This window comes from Orycteropus afer, unplaced genomic scaffold (assembly GCF_000298275.1).
Source record: "Orycteropus afer afer isolate SDZICR_OR568_19922 unplaced genomic scaffold, OryAfe1.0 scaffold00460, whole genome shotgun sequence".
Lineage (NCBI taxonomy): Eukaryota > Metazoa > Chordata > Mammalia > Tubulidentata > Orycteropodidae > Orycteropus > Orycteropus afer.
In genome coordinates, this window is record NW_006922047.1 from 1,676,705 (window position 1) to 1,695,307 (window position 18,603).

At 46.3% G+C, this 18,603-nt stretch overlaps 1 protein-coding gene across 1 annotated transcript in view; it reads left to right on the plus strand.

The window, feature by feature from the left end:
- CACNA1A (calcium voltage-gated channel subunit alpha1 A) overlaps positions 1-18,603 on the plus strand; it is a 285,317-nt gene that overhangs the window by 152,433 nt on the left and 114,281 nt on the right. Inside the window, exons 7-11 of the mRNA XM_007954375.1 lie at positions 5,008-5,111; positions 6,289-6,404; positions 7,492-7,548; positions 9,220-9,309; positions 17,670-17,879. Of these exons, the coding sequence (XP_007952566.1) occupies positions 5,008-5,111; positions 6,289-6,404; positions 7,492-7,548; positions 9,220-9,309; positions 17,670-17,879 (577 nt within the window). The remainder of the gene's footprint in view (positions 1-5,007; positions 5,112-6,288; positions 6,405-7,491; positions 7,549-9,219; positions 9,310-17,669; positions 17,880-18,603) is intronic.

Consider the following 18,603-nt stretch of genomic DNA (forward strand, 5'->3'; position numbering starts at 1 on the left):
GCCTCCCATAACATTGCAGTGTGCCACGCCCAACAGAAAAGCCCAGGTAGATAACATTTACAATCAGGAGCTCCTCAGTTGCTCATTCCACCACTGAGTTTACAATGACTTATGGGTAGAAAAGCCATACTAAGTAATTTACTACAATGCAGCAGGTGTCTCTGAGGAAGGCACAGTGGGGCAAAAGCCTGAGGGACAAGGAGGAGTCAGCCAAGCCAAAACTGAAGGGGAGGGGACTCTAGGCAGAGGCTCAAGGACAGGAAACAGGGGCTCACTGCAATCTTCAGTCTCACCTTTTGGGTATCAGTTTCTCCATCAGTCTATGGGAGACACTCATTTGCCACTCGTGAGGTCCACGAAAGTGTCAATGAGATGGTGATATTTGAGAAAGCCCTCAGTTGGTAAGGGGTGAACCATGGGGATAGATATCTGGTATCAGTCAGAACAGGGAGGCTGAGCTGCAGTAACAAACATCCCCAAAGTGGCTTTAACAATAGCAGTTCATTTCCTGCTCACACTGTGTGTCCGGATCATGGGGACAGTGGGGGGGAGAGTGGTACACTCTGCTCAGTGTAGTCAAGTAGGACTCAGCTGATGGATCAGCCGCCCTTGTAACATTGCCAGTTACTGTCCCAGAGGAAAAAGAGCCCTGGCTATTCAATACCCACTGCCGTCAAGTCGTAGCAGACTCATAGTGACCCCTCCTTGGGTTTCCGAGATAGTATCACTACAGATGTAGATTGCCCAACCTTCCTTCCAAGGAGTAGCTATTTAGTACTCTGGCCCAAAAGTGACACAGTTATCTCCACTCACTCTTCAGTGTCCAGAACTTAGCCTGTGGCCCCAGCCAACCACAAGGGGACCAGGAATTACCATCCTGGCTTATCCCCAGAAATATCTGGTGACGCTAATGGGATAAGGGGATGGTGGTGCGAATGGCATGTACTCATTTACTAACCAAATGGTCGGCAGTTCAAACCCTCCCAACAGTGCCATGGAAGAAAGGCGTGGTGGTTTACTTCCATTAAGATTATACCCAAGAAAACCCTAGGGAGCTCAGATCTCTCTGTAACAAATGGGATCCCCATGAATCAGAATCAATTCAATGGTGACAGGTTTGATTTGGGGTTCTAATGGGGAAAGCGTGTTTCAGGCAGGGAACTCCTTTGAGCCTCTGCAAGAAAGACAGGGTGCTCACTAGCACAGTGTCCTTCCCAGTGTTATTAGTGATTTTATAAGTAAGCAGGCTGTGCCCCTTGCCCTCCTCCCCAAACCCACCCTCGTGTGCACATGGCCCCAACCTGACCTGCCAAGGGGACCAGACCAGGAGGGAAGACCCGTGCCCCTACATGCACGGATGAGCAACCGCAGACCTGCTGGGGCAGCTCCCAGCTTCCTATCAGGAAAATCTGTTTCCATTTTGCTCCCAAGCAAATGCATTACCCAAGGAAAGCCCATCTCCTGATCAGAACCTGCACCCTACCCTTCACCCGCTTCTCTGGGAGTCACTGGATGCAGCAGGGAATTGAATGCTTAAGATGAGGCTGGAAGAGAAAAAGTGCCTCTAAACACAGGCAGCGGAGCCCCAGTCCCCAGGGAGGAAGGAGCAAGGAGGGCTCTGGTGGGAGCATAGCCGCCAGTTGAGGATGTGGGCTGTACAGGTAGCTTGGACTCACCTTTCATTCAGTCATCAACAAACACTGGGTGAGCCCCACCTGCAGGCCCCAGGCCCTGTGCCAAGGAACAGAGCAGGAACAGAACGGACAACGTCCCTGCCTCTTGTGGGGTGGGCATTCAGCAAAGGAGACAGACAGTGAGCAAGTTGAGTGGATAGGAAGTGAGACATTGACATGCTAAGGAAACAATAGCAGAGACAGGGGGATAAGAAATGAGGAGGTACAACTATGAAGGGCCATCGGAGAGGCCTTCCTGAGGAGGTGAGGGAGGATCTGTGCCAGGGTATAGAGGAAGGGTGTTCCAGGCAGAGGGAATAGCTGTGCAAAGGCCCTGAGGTCAGACTGCTTGCACATTTGCAGAGCATCTAGCAGGCTAGTGTGGCTGGAGCAGAGTGAGGGAGAGGAGACTATGGCAGGGAGATGACAGGGTTGGGGACCACCTGTGCTGTTTAGTGACTTTGCATGCATGACTTTACTTACTGTGCCTCAGTTTCCTCCCCTGGATGATGGGAATGATCACATACCTCTCTTTGGAGTTGGTGAGAGGATTCAACGTGGTTAAAATTGGCCAAGTACCTGGCCCCATGTGTGCATCTGTGTGTGTTTGTGTGATTATGCTGGACAACATGTCACATGTCCAGAGGCCCCTAAGCCTGTCAGGAGCCAAGGTGTAGCCGACAGGTGCCTTGTTGGCAGTCTCTGAGGTGGAAGGGGCTGCCTAGGGCCCAGGTGGCCTCAGCTGCATCTCCCCACTCAGTCCACTCCTCTTCCACCTGCTCCATTCCCATCCTGAGCCTGCTCCCCAAGACAGCCCAGAGATTTCCTGTGCTGCGCATGCAGGCTTCCGCTCCCTGGGCTATATTTAGCCCTGAGAAATGGGAGCGAGAAGCTACGACAGCGGAGGGGGAAAGCACAAAGCCACTCCTGCCTCCTGTCCAGCCCTATTCTGCTGACTCCATTCCCTTCTTATTCTTCCAGAACCTTCCAGAAGCATACCACTAGAACTTTGGGGCACATTCATTCTTCCCGGATCCAGTTTGTGTCCATGATTAAGGCTGACTTTTTTGAAAAAAACTTTTTTTTTTTTAATGAAACTGAAATACATTCAGAAAACTTAACAGATCCTAAATGAAGAACATGATAGACTTTCACAAACTGAACATGCCCATATAATCAACACCTAGATCAGGAGACAGCCTTCTCAGAAGCCCCCCTCATGCCTATCTCGTCACTACCCTCAAAACATGCCCTGCCAGCTCTCCCAGCGTTGGCCACTGGCTGCCTGGTTTGTATTTTACATAAGTAGAATCTTAGCATTTTTCCATCTGGCTTCTTTGCTCAATAATAACTTTGTATGAGTTCATGTGGTGACTCCTGGTAGTTGGTCATTACACAATATGCCATTTTTCTGTCCTCTCTCATGGTGATGAACATTTGAGTCATTTCCAGTTTGGGGCCCTTGTGAATATCACTGCTTTCAGTATCCTTGTATGTACTTTGGTAACCCCAAGTTGACCTTTCTGTTGGATAACTATCTGGGAGTGGAATTACTGGGTCATAGCAAAGGTGTTTGATTATCATTAGTAAAAACTCCCAACCCTGTTTTTCAAATGGAAGGGTTTGAATGTTACCTTCCTACTGCAGGCTCTGAGGGTTCCAGTTGCTCCATGGCCTCACCAACACTTGCTACTGTCAGTCTTTTTCATTTTAGCCTTTCTTCTGGATGACAGTGACATTGCACATGGTTTTCTGTTGTAGTTTGTTTGGGGCTTTTGTTTCTGTTCTTTTTTTCAGAAGGCTTTAGCATTTGTAATGATTCAAGTAAAACCTATGTTCAAAGAAATATGTAAACAAAATATAGGCCTTAAAGTACATTGACAGAAGTAACGGAAACATACCTTAAAAACCCAAAAAACAAACTCATTGCCGTTTAAGTCAGATCCGACTGATAGAGACCCCTCATTGGGTTTCTAAGGCAGTATCACTACAGAAGTAGATTGCCCAGTCTTCCTTCCGATGAGTGGCTGATGGATTTGAACTGCCAGCCTTCTGGTTAGCAGTCAAATGCCTTAGGTACTATGCCACTTAAGGTGGCTTAAATAAATAAAGGGAATTTCATTTCATTGAAAGTCCAGAAGTCATGGGCTTCAGGCCAGGTTTCATCCAGCATCTCCATGCTGTCACTGAGCATCTAGTTGCTTTTCAGTTGTTCATTCAGCCTTCCCTGATATAAATTCATTCAACATAAGCTTTCCTCATGGGCACAATATGATTATCAGCAACAAGCAAGGTTATATACTCCCTTATTTACAGTCAGCAATAGAAAGAGCATCTCTTCCCTCAACCACTGAGCAGAAATCTTGGGCTTCACTCAGACTGAACTAACCAGTCACAGTGACCTGTGTTTTAAAAGGTGGGCTTTTAAAGCCACATTTGGATGCCCCATTCCACAGGTGCCACAGAGCTAAGGAACCACTGGAAGGTTTCCCCTGCCCTGAGTTCTAAAGCCATTGCCTCAACCAACCTAGATGTTAGGCCCAAGGACTCTGGGGCCTGGATGCTTGGTTCAAATCCCACACCTGCCCCTGACTAGCTCTGTGACTTGGGTGATGATTTTGTCTTTCCACTTCTGTTTCTTCTGTTGTAAAATGAGCATGATGATAACATAGGCATGTCAAGAGGCTTAAATTGGTAAATGAGTATCATACGTAATAAGCTTAGTGCCTGAGACACAGAAATCACTCTAAGTGCTTATTTCTATGATTCTTACAGCCTCATAAGCCTGTGTGTGTGTGTGTGTGTGTGTGTGTGTTTATATTCTTCCCCTCCTTTTACTCTCTTCTAGCCACAATGTTCTGTTAAAAAGTGAACTGGAGACTTCTGAGCATTTTTTTGCAGGGAATAGAGGAAGACCATCCTTGAGGGAAGCTCTCACAGCCCTGCCAACTGGCCTGCTGACAACCAGGCCACCAGACCCTGCAATCCTACGCCTCCCCTAAGGGGAGACCATGACTGCTTGGGGGATAAGGGAGGGAACAGAAGTTCCTTTCTCCATTTGGATGGTGTCTGTGCCCTGCTCCTCCTGGACTCTGGTCTGAGAAGTCCTCCTCTGTTTCATACTGGCCTCCAGGTCCTGTGATGATGACACAACTGGGAGCAGGGGCTTTGCACCTCTGGTTGAACCTGGGATCTCAGTTTCCCACTCCAGATGCCAGAGCTCTGGGACTCCACAGGCCAAGGGCATTCAAGGATAGAGTCCTCTCAAAGAATTTGTGAGGTCGCACCTGAGCCCCACTCAAGTCTTACCTGCTTTCCCCCCTCACCTCCACAGAGCAACGATGCCTCAGGGAACACTTGGAACTGGTTGTACTTCATCCCCCTCATCATCATTGGCTCCTTTTTTATGCTGAATCTCGTGCTGGGTGTACTGTCAGGGTAAGTCTCTGTCACTCCTTCTCCTCTCCCTTTGCCAACTGCTGCCCAGGAAAAGGCCACCGAAGTTTTGTTTTCATTTACCAGCCAGAGAATGGGCTCATTACTCACCTTGGATTATCCAGTTAGCAAGCCATGTACAAGTGCATAGGTTGTGCACTGCAAAGGACACCCAGGGAGGGGACAGATACATAGGGGCTGAACTCCAGCCCATCCTCAGTCACCAAGCTATACCCCGGGTTCTGAGCTACCTCCATCCAGAGGAAGGGAACTTCTTTCCAACGCAGGCCTTTCATTCAGCAGTTTTCTCACATTTTTCAGAGTCACAACCTACCACACAAGAAAATTCTATAGAGCTTTACTTCCTGTAATTTGCCTTTAAAAACAGTAGATTGGATTTCCTCCCCGTTTTCCAAATAACAAAGTCATCGAATAGACTCGAACATGCTTTTTCATCATGTATGTTGTACCTCTCTGCCCTGCCATCCAAGACTGATTGTTTTTGCTTAATCATAAATGGGTTTCATTGTTCTTACCATAAGAAGTATGAGGACTATTACAGTGGCTCCATGGCACCATCAGGGATCCTAGATCCTTCTAGCTTCTGACATCCTTACCAAAGGCTTCCAATCTCATGGATGCCTTATGGTCTCAAAGTGCCTGCCTCTTGCTCACAAGATGGCCATTCCATGTCCAAACAGGAAGAGGAGGAAGGGAAACAGGAAGGGGTGGAGCCTATGTCAAGGAAGCAAAGCCTCCACGGAAATCATCAGCTTCTGTTTTGTTGGCCTAACCTAAAGGAGGACTAGAAATGTTTTTTAACTGGGCACATTGCCACCTCAAATAAAACCAAGATTCTCTTAGTATTATGGAGACAATAAAGGAAGCAGCCATCAGTTGGTCATGGCATGGCATGGTTTCACGTGTGGTTTTGTTTTTTGCTCCAGCTGAGTACAGTCTAAGGGAAATGTGTGAAGCTGACAGAGATCCCTCCCCCTATAACATTCTGATATTTTCCCAGAAGACCTGACTCCTCTTGTTGAAAACCACTTCCTACGAGGAGGTTCTGATCCCCCAAATACACACACACGCTCACTCATGCACACAGACAGACTCACTGGCATTTCCAGGCAGACAGGAAACAGCCAGGGGCTGGATTTTTTTGTGTGTGCTTCTGCAGGGAGTTTGCCAAAGAAAGGGAGCGGGTGGAGAACCGGCGGGCTTTTCTGAAGCTGAGACGGCAGCAGCAGATCGAACGAGAGCTCAATGGGTACATGGAGTGGATCTCAAAAGCAGGTGAGGCCCTTTCATCCTGGGGCCCAGGAATGGAAATCCCAGACCACAGAGCAGAGAGTCACGCTCGCAGTTTGGAGAGAGATGAGGGAAGGATTAAGATGGGAGGAAAGTGAGGATCTAAACTGGGGGGGCCAGATTTTCAGCAACAAGGATCCAGAGAACAATATTAAAACCTCCAGGATGGACACAGAATGTGGCATCACAGTTAGGAGCTTTAAAATCACACGTTGGTTTACATCACACCTCTGGCACCTCTATCAATGGACCTCACCTCCCTGTGCCTCAGGATCCTTATATATTAGGTGAAGATAATGATAATACCTAACCTCATAGGGCCATAGGGCTATTATGAGTATTCAATTAAATGACCCAACTAAGTTGCTTAGAAAGAACAGTGTCTGACACACAGGAGGCACGTGTATGTTTGTTCAGCCACTCAACAAATATTTATATGGCACCTGCTGTATGCCAGGCACTGTTCTGAGCACTGAGGATATGGCACTGGGGGAAAAAAAGAAAAAAGACAAATCACTGGCCTCAGAAACCGACAGCCTAGTGAAGGAGATGGGAGATAGAAAATAAACAAGTGTATGTAATGTTGAATGCTGGGAAGACAGTAAAGCAGAGAATGGCTGGAGGGGAGTGGTCAGCACAGGCCTCTCTGAGAAGGTGACATCTGAGCAGGGACCTGAAGGAAGTAGTGAAGCAAGCTGTGTATGTCTAGGGGAGAGGGGTTCCAGGTGGAGAGCAGCATGTGTAAAGGCCCTGTGGTGGGGACATCATAGTGAGGAGACCCGTGTGGGCACATCAGAGGAAGTAAGGGGAAGTGGGAAGAGGTGAGGGTGGTGGTTGATGGAGACAGATCAGGGAGGGCTTTCAGCTGTGTTGAAGATGATGGCTTTTATTTTGAGTGAAGTAGGATGATGCTTGCTGTCACTGCTGCTGTTGAGGAGGGGCTGCATGTCAGAAACAGCTGAGCAGCAAGGGGAGAGTCGGGGTGGCCCCATCTCATTCCCCGTCCCAGGGAACCAATCCCCAGGAGGGTCCTCCAGGTGCTGGGGCCTAACTCTGTGCTCTTCCTCCTTAGAAGAGGTGATCCTCGCTGAGGATGAAACCGACGGAGAGCAGAGACATCCCTTTGATGGTAACTGCTCTGAACCCAGTGAGGCGTGGGTCACAGGGCAGACGGGGGTGGTGGGGCCAAGGGGATAGGCTCCTTGGTTCTAGGGGGCTTCCAGGGGATATTCAGGGGCCAAGTCATGCCAGGTACAAATAAGACGCCAGGTTAGGCTCAGGACAGTGGAATAGCAAGAATCTGCTTCCTAGAGGAATATCAGGACCTCAGTGCGGGGTTTGCACTTTCTGGTTTCCCCTTTCTGTTTTAATTATGGGCCTAGCTTGTTTAGCTTTGTCTGCTCATCTGTAAAGTGGGCATAATAATAATACCTACGTCACTGATTGTGAGAATTAAATTAGTTACTGCAAATAGAATATTTAGGACAGAGCTAATAAAGGTGCACAATGTCAGCACCATTTTTACTTGCTGACTAAATAAATAATAATTCCACCTAGAATCCAGCTCACTGTTAAGAACTATTGTCTCTCATTAAAAATGCCAAGAGTGAGAAGAAATGAAGATGATGGGACTCTGTTCCCATAGATTATAAAATGGATTTTTAAGAAGCACTTTACTGGGGCATGTAAATCACTTCCTCTAAAGTGTACACTTTAACCTCTTGCCCTCTGGAAGCCCCCCTTCATAGAGCAGAGCCTGCGTGTGAGTTAAGGGTGGGAGATTAAAGTGTCTCCATAAACCCAGCCTGCCCAGCAGCTATGGCAGGAGTAAAGGGGCAGACTGTAGGAGTCACTATGTAGCCAATCCAGGGCTCCCAGAAAGTGAAGTTTTTTAGTTTAGAACTAGGCCAGAGGGAACTGTTTGGTAAATAATATAATAATAATAATTCCATCAAAAAATACAGTTTATTGCTTGGGATTAGAAGCATGTTAGAAAGCTGGTTAGACAGAATGATGATTTTTGATTAAAAATCTAAGGGATTAGAAGGAAATAAACAAACTGAGGCCCATCCAAGCAGGTTATAAAATGAAGTTTACTGTATTATTGGCGAAGAGATTACTCTTGGGAGTGTCTGAGTGACTTTATTGGAAGTGTGTACCTGAACTCATTGTCCCCTGGAGAATCTTTGAGAGTAGAGTTGAATATTGGGGAGTAGAGAGAGCCCACAATCCCAGCCTGCCTCACAGGCATATTATTAGTATGCTAATAAAGGAGCTCTGGTAGCGTAGTGCCTAAGGCACTTGACTGCTAACCAGAAGGCTGGCGGTTCAAACCCACCAGCCACTCCTCGGAAGGAAGGTTGGGCAATCTACTTCCGTAGTGATACTGCCTTGGGAACCCAAGGAGGGATCTCTATGAGTCAGGTCCGACTCCACGGCACATAACAACAACAATAAAGGCCAAGGGGTGGATTGTTTTCATAAGCATCCCAGAGCCCCCAGGAAATGGAGTTTCTTAGAATTTAAAAATAGTAACTGAGAGTCCAGACTGGAGTCAAATTGAACAGGACTGACTCCCATCTTCACCCCTTGGGTGCAGTCATGTAAGCTCCCTGAGCCCTGGTTTCCTAACTATAAAATGAGCATACCAGCAGTTCCCGCCACGCCAGGTTGTCATGAGGGTTGCATCCAGTGATGCACAGAAGCCTGGCATCACACCTCATGCAGAGCGACACTCCATGGTTATCACTGTGCAAAAAGGGTGACGTCTTTTTCTCTTGCCATGTTCCCATTGTTGGAGCTCTGCGGAGAGCCACCACAAAGAAAAGCAAGACAGACCTGCTCAACCCTGAGGAGGCTGAGGATCAGCTGGCCGATATTGCCTCTGTGGGTGAGTCCCTTCTACGTCTAGGTGTCTACTTTTAACTGGTCCGCAAGAGACGGAGGGGCTCAGGGATTGGGAACGAGGTTGCCTGGATTTGAATCTCCGCTCTCGCCATTGCAACCTGTGTGCCCTGAGTCAGACTACATAGTTATGGGAATAACAATAGTGCCTGTCTTTCTGATGCTGTGAGGGTTAGATAGCCACATAAAGCAAGTAGAGCAACCACCAGAGAAGAAGCGCCCAGTACTGTTGGCTGGTGGACATGGTTAATGCACTTAGCTGCTAACCAAAAGGTTAGAGGTTTGAGTCCACCCAAAGGGGCCTTGGAAGAAGGGCCTGACCATCTGCTTTCGAAAAATTAGCCACTGAAAGCCCATGGAGCACAGTTCTTCTCTGACACGCATGGGGTCACTGTGGGTCGGAGCCAGTTCAACAGCAGTTGGTATGGATTACGTTGTCTCCTATTTTCAGCATTTGTTACGTACTTATGAAGGGCTTGCTCTTGTTAGGTGCCAAGATGTGAACAGGACAGAGACAAAATCCCTGCCCATGTGGATCCTGCAGTCCAAGGAAGGAAGTAGATATTAAACAGATAATTCCACCCATAACGTGTAATGGGAATGATGCTGCAAAGGAAAGCCCAGGGTCTTGGCCTGCTCTGGATGAGTCAGGTGTGGTCAGGGAAGACTTCTCAGAGGAGGTGACATTTAAGCTAAAAGCTGAAGGATGAGTAAGAGTTCACCATGAGCAGCGAAAGCAAAAAGACTGTATGGAAGGCTATGCCCTAGACTACCGCCATGGGTACCACGGGGGCAGAGCTTGAGGGATGAAGGGATGTCTCTTTTCCGTATCCTCCTTTTTTGTATTGTTGATTTACTGACACACTAGGTTGCCTTTGACCTTCTACAATGAAAATATATTAATTTTTAATATGTTTTTTAAAATCCCGATAATGGAAGATAAGATGGGAATATATCCAGGCAGAGGACCCTGAGAGAAGAATTAATTTAAACTCTTTTTAGAACTGCATGTCTGGAAGAAAGGATGGGGGAGAAAATGGGGGGGCACTTACACGCCATTTAAGTAACTGCCACCATATTGTTTTTGTTAGTGTAGATATATGTCTCTGATCTACTATTTTCTATTCTGCTTTTTTTTAATTCAACCCTAGTTTAAAACCCTAGGGCTGAGTTTTGACATCAGTTCCCTTGCATTCACATATTCCATATGGGTGGATTCAACTATAGTTTGTTTAGCCATTGCTTTATTATATGGCATTTGAGTTGTTTCCAATTTTTGCTTTTACGAAGAGCACTGCTGTGCACATTTATGTACAATTACTCCCCCCACCCTTTGGGCGTATTTCCTTGGGGATAATTATAGGATCAAAGATATTAACAGCTTTTCAACTCATTATTTACGGAGCCATTCTGAGTTTCAGAAGAATTGAACCCATTTATAAATCTGCCAAGTGCACATACGTTCATGGATTCCCCACCCCGGCCATTCCATTTTGCCAATTTAATTTCCTTCCCCAGTTAAGTAGGTTTGTAATGATACCTTAAAGCTTGTTTTAATTTGCATTTTTAATTTGTAGCCAAAATACACTTGTCCTTATAATGATGAACTATTTCTATTTCCACTGGTGGATATATCTGTTTATATCAAGAATTGTAGAGTTCCATCAGCACATCTTATCACTTATGTCTCACCCACCTATTTTCCCAATGAGTTTGCTTCCATTTTTCAACTCTGTTTTGTTATCGTCTGATTAACTTCATTTTTCCTGTCACACTTATTGAATGCCAGTCATTGAAAAGCTCTGGGGTACCTAAATCCAGATCTTCTCTATGGATAAGATGAGATTGTTGTTGCTGTTAGCTGTCATCAAGTCGGCCTTCAGCTCATGACAACCCTATGCACAATAGAACAAAATTCTGCCTGGTCCTGTGCCATGTCCATGATTAGCTGGGGATTGGCCCATTGTAACCCATAGAGTTTTCAATGGCTGATTTCCAGAAGTAGATGGCTAAGCCTTTCTTGCTAGTCCATGTTAGTCTGGAAGTTCTGCTGAAACCTGCCCTTAATTCAGAGGGAGGTATCACTTTTCTTCAGTCATTCTGGCCAAGATGAAAAAGGGATAATACTCAGTACTGTTAAGGATATAGTGAGATGGGCATTCTTATACACTGTTGATAGGAGTATAAATTTACACAGTATAGGATTTGACATTATTTAAGTATAGACATTTATATTTTTTGACATAGCATTTCCACTGCAAAAACATTCCTGCACATTCCAACCTCTTTATAGCAATGTTGCTTCTAGTGTTGGAAGAAGAAAAAAAAAAAAAGAAACAACCCTCATGCCCAACAGTAGGGAGATAGTTAAAGAAATTAGAGTCTAGACCTATAGTAGAATACTACACAGCCAGGAAAAAGAACAAGATTGCTACTGGTGTGTGTGAAAAGATGTTTGAGATGTATTTTTCAGAAAGAAAAAAAGGAAGTTGGACAACACTATATGCAATGGTGATCCTATTTTTTTGAAAATAATATTAAGAAGTATCAGAACTACTTACAGAAGATTTGGAAATGGGAGGATTACAAGGAATTCTTCTGTGTTACACTTTTCTCTAATATATGAATTAATGACCTGACGTACCTTTGAAATCAGAAAATAAAATATATATAAAGTTACTTTTAAAACTACAGAGATGCAGAATCCCTGGGTAGCTCGAGTTGTTAAATGTTCAACTATTAACCAAAAGGTTGGTGGTTTGAACCTACCCAGAGGCACCTAGGGAGAAAGGCCTGGCAATCTGTTTCCAAAAGGTCACAGTCTTGAAAACACTATTTAAAAAAAAAAAAAAAAAAAAAAACCTCAATGCCATCGAGTCAATTCCACTCACAGTGACCCCTCCTTGGGTTTCCAAGGTGGTATCACTATGGAAGTAGATTGCCCCATCTTCCTTCCAAGAAGTGGCTGGTGGGTTTGAACTGCCAGCCTTCTGGTTAGCAGTCAAATGCCTTAGGCACTATGCCACCAGAGCTCCCTATGGAGCAAAGTTTTACTGTGCATACATGGGGTCACCGTGAATCAGAATGAATTTCACTGATATGGTGACAACAGAATAGACCTGCAGAATAGACCTGCCCCATAGTGTTTTTAAGGCTGCAATCTTTATGGAAGCAGACTGCCACATCTTTCTTCTATGCTTAACTACTGCACAATGAGGGCTTCTCATGGTGACAGTGGGAATATAGAAAAAGAGAAAGAAATGAAACAACAGAGACTAAATGTCTAGAGCAGTGTTGAGAGGTCTAACCGCTGAGTGGGGCAGAGAGGAATTTGTGTAGTGGGGAGACCAAAAAAAGGCTTCATTCAGGAACGATTTTAAATTGAACCCCAGGAATGGTCTGACATGGCAGGATGGGGAAGGTGTTCCAGGAAGCCATGGCAGATATTCAGAGGGTTTGTCTGTGCAAAGGCCTGTCCTGGACTCTGTGGCTGACCGCAGAAGAGCTTGCTACTTGGAGAATCCAAGTTCAAGGCAGGCATCTGATAGATATGTGAAGAGGCAGCTCAGGAAGAGGAGGAACCGAAGTAGAACGCTGTCAGGACGAGTGAGGACAGCTGCTCTTGCTGGCACCTCTGTTAAGAAGGCAGGGTGATTTTCAGCTTTCTAAATAGACCCAGAAGACAAGCCAGGGGCTTTGTCTCCAGTGGCCAGCTTGCTTCAGCCAAATCCACCAAAACCCACAACCTTGGCCTGATTCCCAAGAACACACAGGAAGGGACCCCCAACCTAGCCAGTGGTTTCCAAGACCACCCTAAAAGGGACCTCTGGAATTCTGAGGTTCTGATGAGAAAACATCTTTACCCTTATTTAATTCTGTAAGATACAGGGACAAGGTAGGAACTGTGTGGCCTTTACCTTCACATTGTACCATAGTAAATGCAGTCTTGTGTAGCCAGGGATGCTACGGTGCTGTTGAGTCCGTTGATGAACACGCGATAAAGCTGTCTTCATTTACAAATGATGAATTTACTGTTAAAATACAGAAATCCATGACCATCAAGTCAATTCCAACGTATAGCGACCCTAAAGGACAGAGTAGAACTGCCCCATAGGGTTTCCAAAGCTGTAATCTTTATGGAAGCAGACTGCCACATCTTGCTCCCTCAGAGCAGCTGGTGGTATGTTTGAACCACCCGTCATTCAGTCAGCAGCTGAGAATTCAATCACTGCACCACCAGGGAACTTGAGTCATTTTGTGAAAAGTTGAGCCATGAACGGAAGCCTCCATCATTAATATCATTTCTTTTGGGAAAAGAAGATACCACTTAGATGATTTTAATGACACTAAGTTCCGTGTAGGAGCTCTGGTAACGTAGTGCCTCAGGCATTGACTGCTAACCAGAAGGTTGGTGGTTCAAACCCACCAGCCACTCCTCAGAAGGAAGGTTGGGCAATCTACTTCCATAGAGATATTGCCTCGGAAACCCAAGGAGGGATCACTATGAGTCGGGTCCAACTCGATGGCACATAACAACAAGTTCCATGTGGGCAGCAACCATTTCAACTTTCAGAGATCTTTCAGGGTATATAAATTTCCAGAAATCTCTGGGTTAAGCCTTGGCAATGGTAACATACCCTGGCCCTCTCTCTGGCACCACCCAAACCAACTGTCCTGGTGGCTGCTCTTGATCGCTTGAGATGTAGCTGGTCCAAACCGGAAGGTGCTGCATAAAAAACCAAGCTAGAGTTGGAAGACTGAGTCTAGAAGCAAAAACAATGGAAAATATCTCATTGATAAATTTTACATTGATTATGTATTGAAATGACAATACTTGGGATAGATTGGGTTTAATAAAATATTTTTTAAAAACTTTAAAATAAAGATTTAGATTGCAAGTACAATTCCAGACAACAGAGAAGAATTAGAGACCAGAATGTTGAGAAAAAGGGCATATGGGCCAAAGTGAGTATTAAATGCCATAATCCTAGGTGACAGTATTTGGCTAGCCCAGGGCCTGGCACATAGTAGGTGTTCAGTTAGCATCATCTCCCTCTTTCTTCCCATTGAGGTGGGGGGCAGGCCAGGTGATCGGGAATGGCATCTTCGATGGATTGTCCTGAATTGTCCCTGAACTGGGCCTTGATTTCAGTTCTTGGAGCTACAGTAAGAGATTAAGGCCAAAAACCGTAACGTGCCAGGCCCTGTGCTGAAAGGTATTCATTCATTTATCCTTCCCAGTGGCCTTACAAGGTGGGAAGTGTGGTTGTCCTCAGTTTGCAGATAGACATTGGAGCCTGAGAGGCCAAGTGACTGGTCACCCGCTGGTTGACAGCAGAGCTGAGGTCTTCAGTGTAGCTCCAGGGGGGGTAGGGGTGGGGACCACCTACCCACAGCAACTAGCTCCTCTCTCTTCTGTCACCCATGGAGGGATGCTCCCAGATCTCTGGGACTTGGAAGCACATCTTCTGGTGCTTCAGACAGAGGCCAGAAGTGCCTGACTAGGAAGCAACTCCAAGACCTCAATACCTGTGGGGTTGGGCAGGGGGAGAGGATGAGAGAAGAGCCCATGGCAGACAGGAGAGCCTTCCTGGGAGGGGCTGCAGCTGCCAGGCCTGGCCAGCTGTTGCCAGTAGGAGTGTCTGCCCCCCTGTGGCCACATGGTCCATGGTTCCAGAAGGAATGAACGGCATGGTGGCCAAGAGCATGGACTCTGGGTCCCAGCTTGACACATCTTCTCCAGTCACTGGGCCTCTCAGCTCCATGTCCATAGCTGTACAGTGGGGACAGGAGCCATGGTGGCAAAGTGGTTAGGTGCTCAGCTGCTAACTGAAAGGATAATGGTTCAAATCCACTAGCCAATCTGAGGGGAAAAAAAATGAGGCAGTCTGGGTCCATAAAGATTACAGCCTTGGAAACCCTATGGTGCACTTCAACTCTGTTCTATAGGGTCACTATGAGTAGTAATTGACTCTACAGCAGTGAGGTTTTTTGTTCTTATTTTTTTCTTCTGGCAGTGGGCACAGTGATGGTCCCTGCTCCACGGGGTAATGAGGATCTAGGAGCTTGTCATGTAAAATGTTTCCCACGGAGCCTGACACCTGCTAAATATTCAATAAATGTCAGCTGTTACTTTCATCCAAGAGAAGCTAACATTCATGGTTTTTTATAGAAAATCTCCAAGTTGCTAATGTGGACCAATATCTCCAGCTTTTACAAAACCAGTATGAACCAACGTGGCTTCTGGTGCCAATCTCTGGTTAGAACTTTGCTAAGAGGAAGTGGCATTCTGTAAGGTCAGAGGCTCTTTTGAAAGTCATGTTTGCCATGTCCCATGCCTGGCATATGGGATGGGTTCAGTGACCATGCTGGATGGATCAAGGAATGAATGAATGAATGAACAAATGAATGGAAGAAAGGAAGGAACCAAGAAATGATGAATGAATTAACAGATGAATAATAAATGAACTCTGGTAGCATAGTGGCTAAAGCACTTGACTGCTAACCAGAAGGCTGGCTGTTCAAACCCACCAGCCACTCCTCGGAAGGAAGGTTGGGCAATCCTACTTCCATAGTGATACTGCCTCGGAAACCCAAGGAGGGGTCGCTATGAGTCGGGGCCGACTCGACGGCACATAACAACAACAATAACAATAAATGAACAAATAATGAGTGAATGGAGAAATGGAAGGAACAAATAAATGAAAACAAGAATGATGAATGAAGAAATTAACAAGTCAATGAATGATGAAATAATGAATGAATGAATGAAAAAATGGTTGAACAAACAAATGAATGAATGGGTGAGCAACTAATGCAATTGAAAACTTGCAAGAAGGTAAACTCAGCTTGTCCAAAACTGGGGAGTCCCTGGTCAGTGCAGATGGTTAATGCACTCAGCTGCTAACCAAAAGGTTATAGTGGTATGAATCTACTCAGAGATGCCTTTGCCTGGCAATCTCTTTCTGAAAAATCAGCCATTGAAAACCCTGTGGAGCAGAGTTCTGCTGTGACACTCATGGGGTCACCATGAGTCAGCATCAACTCAAGAGCAATGGACTGGACTGGTCCAAAGCTGGGCTCTGACTCTTTCCCCAAGTCTGCCCTTCCTTCATCTTCCTTATCTCAGTGGATGGCAGCTCTGCCCTTCCAGGTGCTCAGGCCAAAGACCTTGTCTCCTTCCTCTTTCTCACACCCACATATGATCCATCAGCAAATGTTAAATCTATCATAATTCAGTAAACCCCAGATCCACCCACTTCTCCCCTCTTCTCAGCTATTATCCAGGGCCAGCCCTATCATCACTTGCCCTGACCAGTGCAGTCCACTCCTCCCTGGACTCCCTCTCCCCTCTCCTCACTCTGTTCCCTCACAGAAACCTTCACACCTGAGTCAGAGCACATCCCTCCTCTGCTCAGAACCCTCCATGGCTTCTGTCTCACTTGGAAGGAAAGCTTAAGTCCTCCCCACAGCCCACAAAGCCCTGCACAATCTGCCCTACACCATCTGCCCATCACCTGCTCATCCTCTCTTCCACCCACCCTCCCTCTTGCTCACTCCCCTCCAGCCACACTAGTCTCCTTATATTGTTCCGAGATTCACCAAGCATATTCCTACCTCAGGGCCTTTGCACTTACTATTTTCTCTGCCTAAGATAATCTCATTTGTCCTCTTCGTTAACACCCCAACTTTGACCACTCAGTATAATGCTGCCACCTGCCCTGTGGTTCTGTCTGTTACCTGCTGTATCCTGAGTACCTGAAAGAGAACCTGGCACACAGTAGGTATGCAGTAAATGCTTAAGAGTGAAAGTATAGGGAGGCAGAGCCTGGGACAAGAGCACAAAGGGGATGGGAGTGTCCAGCTCAGTTCTTGGTCATTATTTCTGAAGTGACACATCCATAGAAAGTAGAGTTCTATACTATCCTGCCTTCTACCCTCCACACCTCCTCCTGGAGGCCTTCCCAACACGCTCCATGCAGCTCTGCCACTGGCCCCTGCATCAGGGGTCCTGAGAGGAGACTCCTGCCTCATCCTGCCCTGTCGAGTGACCCCTAGAGGCATATGTGACCAAGAGGGGAAGACATGGCAGGTTGACTCCAGCAACGAGAGACAACAGCCTCCCCATTGATGTCCTGCACCCTCTTTGGTTACTCCCAACACTATTACTTTCAGCATCATTGCCTTCTCATGAGCACCTCCTCTGGAAAGCCAAGCCTGGGGGTCGAGATGGCTACCTCCGGCCAGATGGCTTATGGGGAAGCTCATGGACTCCCTGGCCACAATCCGTGCCTGGGCCGTGTGTTGGCAGACACAGCTTGACATTCTCCATTCTTCCCCTGGCAGGGTCTCCCTTCGCTCGAGCCAGCATTAAAAGTGCCAAGCTGGAGAACTCAACTTTTTTTCACAAAAAGGAGAGGAGGATGCGTTTCTACATCCGCCGCATGGTCAAAACTCAGGCCTTCTACTGGACCGTGCTCAGTCTGGTAGCCCTCAACACGCTGTGTGTTGCCATTGTTCACTACAACCAGCCCGAGTGGCTCTCCGACTTCCTCTGTGAGTACTGCCCAGCCCTGCCCCAGCCAAGCCCCGATCCCTTTCTCACACCCCTTTTTCTTCCCTCCTTGAATTCACTCTTTCATTTGGCCACTTCTGCAACTGTGATTAGGGCTGCTGTTTGTCACAGTGATAGAGCCAGGCTCCCTCAGGCTTGAGAGATGGAAGCTAGAATTCAGACCACCAAACACATCCATGATCCTTTCTAAAACAGAGACAGAGAGGTGCTGGTGAGTAGAGGCAGAGAGAAAGACAGAGACTATGAGATGATCAGGTAGAAACAGAAACATAAATGCATTCCTAGGTGCATCTCTGCAAATGTTAAACTAATTAATTCATGGTTGAGAGATGGAGGGGACACTTAGGGACAAGGAGTGGCCTGTATTTTGTCCCCATTTTCTCTGCTCATTTCTGACTCTGTGATTTTCCCTTCTTTCAAATCTTCTGCTTTTTTCATATTTCTCACCTGTACTTTTTGACTTCCTTATGTCCAGAAGACCCCCTCCAGCAAGTGTGGGAGCATCTTGCTCCCTCAGTGGGTACAAGCACCCCCACTTCAAGGTTTTTCTCTCTGGGTCTATTTCTAGATTCCAGGAATTAGCATGAAATGGTATCAAAAGTGAAGGCCAAGTACAGGTGAGAAGTGGTGAAAGATGAGATCTCTGACCAGGATTTTTTTTTTTTTTTTTTTTTATAAGCTATTTATTTTTATTTTTTATTTTTT